Source organism: Castor canadensis, chromosome 8 (assembly GCF_047511655.1).
Source record: "Castor canadensis chromosome 8, mCasCan1.hap1v2, whole genome shotgun sequence".
Classification (NCBI taxonomy): domain Eukaryota; kingdom Metazoa; phylum Chordata; class Mammalia; order Rodentia; family Castoridae; genus Castor; species Castor canadensis.
The window spans coordinates 92,913,509-92,920,731 of NC_133393.1; the positions used below are offsets into that span (position 1 = coordinate 92,913,509).

The 7,223-nt window shown below is 34.2% G+C and overlaps 1 protein-coding gene across 1 annotated transcript; it reads left to right on the forward strand.

Annotated features, from left to right (window-relative positions):
• The first annotated feature begins 645 nt into the window (after positions 1–645).
• Positions 646–1,581, forward strand: LOC109679740 (olfactory receptor 6C74-like). Its single transcript, XM_020154829.2, has one exon. It carries the CDS (start codon positions 646–648, stop codon positions 1,579–1,581), a length of 936 nt encoding a protein of 311 aa, XP_020010418.2.
• The last annotated feature ends 5,642 nt before the right edge of the window (positions 1,582–7,223 follow it).

Here is a 7,223-nt window from a genome sequence, read left to right on the forward strand (position 1 = left end):
AACCCTAAAGCTAGATTGGTGTTTTCAATTATCATGAACATTTATATATCATCTTGCTTTTCTCTTGCACTTAGAGCCAGCTGCTTGATGAAATGATCATCAGTTAAAGGTGGTTGTGGCACATACTTATAATCCTAGCACTTGGGACCCTGAAGCAAGAGCATTGCAGGTTCAAGACTAGACTAGGATACATAGTAAGTTCCTGGCAAGTTTGAGCCACATAGCGAAAGCCTGTCTCAAACAACAACAACAGTAATAATACTATTACTAGTAGTAAATGGTCATCAGTCAGACATTTCAGTCCTTACATATTGAGCAAAGTAGAAATCTAATTTTTAATGCAGAGTCAACCTTTTTTATATCTTATCACCATAAACATAACTAAACCAGAATATAAAGATGACTTATATAATAATGTTTTTATTTCTAAAGATTTACAGGCAATCTTTTTCTCAGTGAATACAAAGTAATAGATTTTACTAGTTTGTCTTACATAAATAATTTCAATAAATTACCCCATTAGCATATATACACAATAGAAATTACAATATTTTGACATTGCTACCTTCATATTTTATCATTTGTGCCTTTTGATAATTTTTTCTCAATATTTTTAACAGAACAGAAGCAGATCAAGAAGTAGTAATGAGAAACCATACGACAGTGATAGTGTTTATCCTCAGAGGGTTGACGGAAGACCCAAAATGGAAGATTGTTCTCTTCATCTCTCTGCTTCTCACCTACTTGCTGAGCATCTCAGGCAATCTGATTATCTTTACTCTCACTCTTCTGGATTCTCATCTCAAGATCCCTATGTATTTCTTTCTTAGAAATTTTTCCTTCTTAGAAATTTCTTATACAACAGTTTGTATCCCCAAATTGCTTGTTACCATGGCAACTGGGGACAAAACCATTTCCTATAACTGTTGTGCAACTCAGTTACTTTTTGCCTTCCTTCTGGGTGCTTCAAAATTTTATCTGCTGGCTGCCATGTCCTATGACCGTTATGTTGCCATCTGTAAGCCTCTGCATTATACAGCCATCATGAACACCAAAACGTGTATCCAGCTGGTTCCAAGTTCTTGGATTGCAGGTTTCCTCATCATTTTTCCAGGACTTATCTTAGGTCTAAGACTAGATTTCTGTGACTCCAATATCATTGACCATTTCTACTGTGACACTGCTCCTCTGCTGCAAATCTCCTGCACAGACACATATTTATTGGAGATGATTAGTTTCATCTTAGCTTTGGTGACTCTCCTTGTCACACTGGTATTAGTGATTCTATCCTACACATACATTACTCTAACAATTTTAAAATTCCCTTCTGCTAATCAAAGAAAAAAGGCTTTTTCCATATGCTCCTCTCACATGATTGTCATCTTGCTCTCATATGGCAGCTGCATCTTTATGTACATTAAACCCTCAGCCAAACAGAGGATATCCTTAATGAAAGGAGTTCCAGTGCTCAATACTTCTGTTGCCCCACTGTTGAACCCCTTCATTTATACTCTAAGAAACCAGCAGGTGAAGCAATCATGTAAGGATTTGCTAAAATTTCTGCTGTCATTTAAGAAGTAGAATCATAATGAAGTGTATAAAGAAAATTCATTATTAAGGAAAATTGCAAAGAAAATGTCTGGCTTGGGCCCCCGTAATTACCCTCGTCCTTTCATTTCTTTCTGAAGTATCTTGCTGTCTTCCTAAGCTGTCTTTCCACAACAATGATTTCTATTTTAAGGTAATACAATATTTTTCTGTTCCATTATAAGCATTCTCACGTATGACTTACTCTTCTCTTCCTCTTTCATTGAAACATAGTTAATATTTTAAATGTTTTCACCAATTTAAAGTGTCAGTTCATTGTGACTTTAATTATTTTCACATATATGTACATATTTAGTTCTTCGTATTACATTTGATTTATCATAAAGTCTTCACAAGTTCAAAACAATTATGTGATGTAATGTCTTTGGCATTTTGATTTTCTCCTGGCTTTATTATGCTGATACACCTTCTCAGAAATTTTTCTTTTCAAAGATATTTGAAACTGGGAAATCTGAGACTAAAGATAAATGTTATCCTTTATCTTGAGAATGTAAAAATACCTCAAATTATGCTACCATAATAAAAATTCATAGGCTTTATTATATTTATGGTATATTTTATTTGATATAAGAAGTAAATATTAAATTGTATGTTTGCTCCACTTGTAGGAAACCATTCTATTACTACCATATATTAATTGTACAAAGTAATGAATCTCACTAAAGACATTTCCAAAATGCAAACATTGTGCTTTCACCATACTCACCCCCTGTTACCCTTTCTAATCCTCCTCCCCATTCTCCATTTTCCTGTTACATCCCTAGTAACTTCTATTTTATTATCATGTCTTTTCTTTTTCCTTTAAATTTCACAGGTGTGAGAAAATGTGATACTTGTTTTTTGTGAATCTGGTTTATTTTGCTTAAAATTACCCCTTTTTCCATCTATTTTTATGGTAAATGACCTAATTTTGTTCTTCTTTATTATTGGATAAAAGTCTATTCTGTTTAAGTATCACAGGTAACATTGATTATAAATAAAATGCAACCTGGAGAGGTCACTCTTGATGTTGTTTGGCTGTTTCTTATTCATATTGGAAATAATTGTGTTCCTAATATTACACACTTGTAATATAACAATGAATTTTATTATTTTGATGCTTTAAGGCTAATTTGAAAGTATGAAATTACTACTAGATGAAGATATTAATGTTAAGTATGAATTTATTTATATTATTAACTATATTTAACATATCTGTTAGGAAAAATAATATCAGCTATATCACAAAAGCCCCTTTCTTTAGAAGAGTATGAGCTACTTGTAAAGAAAAAATATATTTGAAACAGAAAGCCAATAAGTATGCTTAATTGTACTTAGTACTCATAAGAGTGATCAGTAAAGTTTAGTAAAAGTCTTATTTCTATTTTTAAATATCATTTTATAAGAAAATGAAAGAAATGTTAAATGTTATCTTTATGATGCAAACCATCCAATTCAGTATATCATATAGTCAACAATAAAACCCAACTCATTGAAAAATCAAAAGGACAGAAAAAAGAGTAGGAAATATTATTATAGATTATACAAAATTAAAAGAAATTTATCAAGTGCAGTGTATAGACTTCACATTGATATTAATTTAACCAAAGAAATTGCAAAATTGTATTTCTTAACTGTTTAAATCATTTTTAACAATGTGTCAATAGGAGGGAGAGGGGAAAGGGAAGTATTCTTTGGGGTGAAGAGGTTAAAGTCTGTTACATATCTTTTTTACAGTTTATTTTTACCATTTTTGCATTTACTTACATGTGTATACATTATTTGGGCCACCCTCCTTCTCTCTCTCCCCAGTTGTGGGCAGAACCTGTTCTACCATCTTGTTCTCTGATTTTGTTGAAGAAAAAAGAAAAGATAACAAAAAAAGCCATGGCATTTTTGATAGTTTGAGATAAAGAAGCTATACAGGAAGATTCCTTGTGTTGCTTCCATGCACATGTGTATTACAACCCACATTGGTTCATCTCTACCCAGACCTCTTCACTACTTTCTGGTCACATATCCATAGTGGCCTCTGCCAGTTTAAGATTGCTATATTTGTTCCTCTACAGTGAGCACATCAACCACTTTCAAGTTTTGGGTTCCTTTCCTTTCCCTATGCCTCCTGTGTGTGGTCTCCACTTAGTGTGTGACCCATCTCCAACAAGATTACTGCATTTGTTTTAGGTTTATAATTTGCATATGAGGAAAAACATGTGATTTTTGGCCTTCTGAACCTGACAAGCCTTGCTTAAGATGATGTTTTTCAGTTCCATCCATTTACCTATGAATGATAAAATTTCATTCTTCTTTGTGGCTGAATAAAATTCCATTGTGTACGAGTATCACATTTTCTTAATCCATTCATCGATAGTGGGGCATCTTGGCTGTTTCCATAGGCTGGCTATTGTGAATAGTGCTATAATAAACACCAGCATACTGAAAACCTTGTAGTAACCTGAGTCACATTCCTTCGAGTATATTCCTAGGAGTAGAATTGCTGGATCATATGGCAGATCTATTTCTAGGTTTTTTTTAATTTTTATTTTATTCATATGTGCATACAATGTTTGGGTCATTTCTTCCCCCTTCCTTATTTCCCCACCTCCCTCCCTTACCCCCCCTTACCCCTTGCTACCAGGTAGAAACTATTCTGCCCTTATCTCTAATTTTGTTGAAGAGAGAGTATAAGCAATAATAGGAAGGACCAAGGGTTTTTGCTAGTTGAGATAAGGATAGCTATACAGGGAGTTGACTCGCATTGCTTTCCTGTACATGTGTATTACCTTCTAAGTTAATTCTTCTTGAATTAATCTTTTTTCTAGTTCCTGGTCCCCTTCTCCTATTGGCCTCAGTTCCTTTAAAATATCTGCTTTAGTTTCTCTGTGTTGATGGCAACAAATGCTATCTAGTTTTTTGGGTATCTTACCTATCCTCATACCTTCATTGTGCTCTTGATTGATCATGTGATCAAAGTCCAATCCCCTTGTTGTGTTTGCCCTTGGTCTAATGTCCGCATATGAGGGAGAACATACAAAGTTTTGGTCTTTTGGGCCAGGCTAACCTCACTCAGAATGATATTCTCTTGTTCCATCCATTTACCTGTGAATGATAAAATTTCATTCTTCTTCATGGCTGCATAAAATTCCATTGTGTATAAATACCACATTTTCTTTATCCATTTGTCAGTAGTGGGGAATTTTGGCTGTTTCCATAACTTGGCTATTGTGAATAGGGCTGCAATAACCAAGGATGTTCAGGTGCCTCTGGAGTAACCTGTGTCACATTCCTTTGGGTATATCCCCAAGAATGGTATTGCTGGATCATATGATAGATCAATATTTAGATTTTTAAGTAGCCTCCAAATTTTTTCCAGAGTGGTTGTACTAGTTTACATTCCCACCAGCAGGGTAAGAGGGTTCTTTTTTTTCCCACATCCTTACCAACACCTGTTGTTAGAGGTGTTGCTAAAGATGGCTATTCTAATAGGGGTGAGGTGGAATCTTAGTGTGATTTTAATTTGCATTTCCTTTATTGCTAGGGATGGTGAACATTTTTTCCTGTGGTTTTTGGTCATTTGAATGTCTTCTTTTGAGAAAGTTCTGTTGAGTTCACTTGCCCATTTCTTTATTGGTTCATTAATTTTGGGAGAATTTAGTTTTTTGTGTTCCCTATATATTCTGGTTATCAGTCCTTTGTCTGATGTGTAGCTGGTAAATATTTTCTCCCATTCTGTGGGTGGTATCTTCAGTTTAGAGACCATTTCTTTTGTTGAGCAGAAGCTTTTTAGTTTTATGAAGTCCCATTTACCTATGCTATCTCTTAGGTGCTGAGCTGATGGGGTACCATTGAGAAAATTCTTGCCTTTAGCTATTAATTCCAGAGTATTTCCTACTCTTTCCTGTACCAACTTTAGAGTTTGGGGTCTGATATTAAGATCCTTGATCCATTTTGAGTTAATATTGGTATAGGGTGATAAACATGGATCTAGTTTCAGTTTTTTGCAGACTGCTAACCAGTTTTCCCAGTAGTTTTTGTTGAAGAGGCTGTCTTTTCTCCATCGTATATTTTTAGTGCCTTTGTCAAAGACAAACTGGTTATGGTTGTGCAGCTTCATATCTGGGTCCTCTATTCTGTTCCACTGGTCTTCATGTCTGTTTTTATGCCAATACCATGCTGTTTTTATTGTTATTGCTTTGTAATATAGTTTGACATCTGGTATTGTGATACCTCCAGCATTGTTCTTTTTACTGAGAATTGCCTTGGCTATTCATTGCCTCTTGTGTTTCCATATAAATTTAAAGGTAGATATTTCAATCTCTTTAATGAATGTCATTGGGATTTTCATGGGATTTGCATTAAACATGTAGATTACTTTTGGGAGTACAGACATTTTTACTATGCTTATTCTACCAATCCATGATCATGGGAGATTTCTCCACTTTCTATAGTCTTCTTCAATCTCTTTCTTCAGAAGTTTATAGTTTTCCTTGTAGAGGTCGTTCACATCCTTTGTTAAGTTTACATCTAGGTATTTGATTTTTTGAGGCTATTGTAAATGGAATTGTTTTCATATATTCTTTCTCAGTTTGTTCATTATTAGTGTATAGAAATGCTAATGATTTTTCTATGTTGATTTTATATCCTGCTACCTTGCTATAGCTATTGATGGTGTCTAGGAGCTTTTGAGTAGACTTTTTTAGTGTTTAAGGTGTAGGATCATGTCGTCTGCAAATAGGGATATTTTGACAGTTTCTTTACCTATTTGTATTCCTTTTATTCCTTCTTCTTGCTTAATTGCTCTGGCTAGGAATTCCAGTACTATGTTGAATAGGAGTGGAGACAGTGGGCATGTTTGTCTACTTCCTGATTTTAGAGGGAATGGTTTCAGTTTTTCACCATTAAGTATACTGCTGGTTATAGGTTTGTCATATATATGTTTTATAATGTTGAGGTACTTTCCTTCTATTCCTAGTTTTCTTAGAGCTTTTATCATGAAATGGTGTTGGATCTTATCAAAGGCTTTTTCTGCATCTATTGAGATGATCAAGTGGTTTTTGTCTTTGCTTCTGTCAATGTGGTTTATTAAGTTTATTGATTTTTGTATGTTGAACCACTCCTACATTCCTGGGATGAAGCCTACTTAGTCATGGTGAATGATCTTTTTGATTTGTAGTTGAATTTGGTTTGTCATTATTTTATTGAGGATTTTTGCATCAATGTTCATTAAGGAGATTGGCCTATAGTTCTCCTTTTCGGAGTTGTCTTTGCCTGGTTTTGGGATAAGTGTAATACTGGCTTCATAAAATGTGTTAGGCAGTTTTCCTTCCCTTTCTATTTTGTGGAACAGTTTAAGGAGGGTTGATATCAATTCTTTAAAAGTATGATAGAATTCAGCAGAGAATCCATCAGGTCCTGGACTTTTCTTTTTAGGGAGACTCTTAATTGCTACTTCAATTTCATTTTGTGTTATAGATCTACTCAGGTGATTAATATCCTCTTGGTACAGTTTTGGATGATCATATGTACCTAGAAATCTGTCCATTTCTTTTAGATTTTTGAATTTATTTGAATATAGGTTTTCAAAGTAGTCTCTGATGATTTCTTAGACTTCTATGGTGTTTATTGTTATCTCCCCT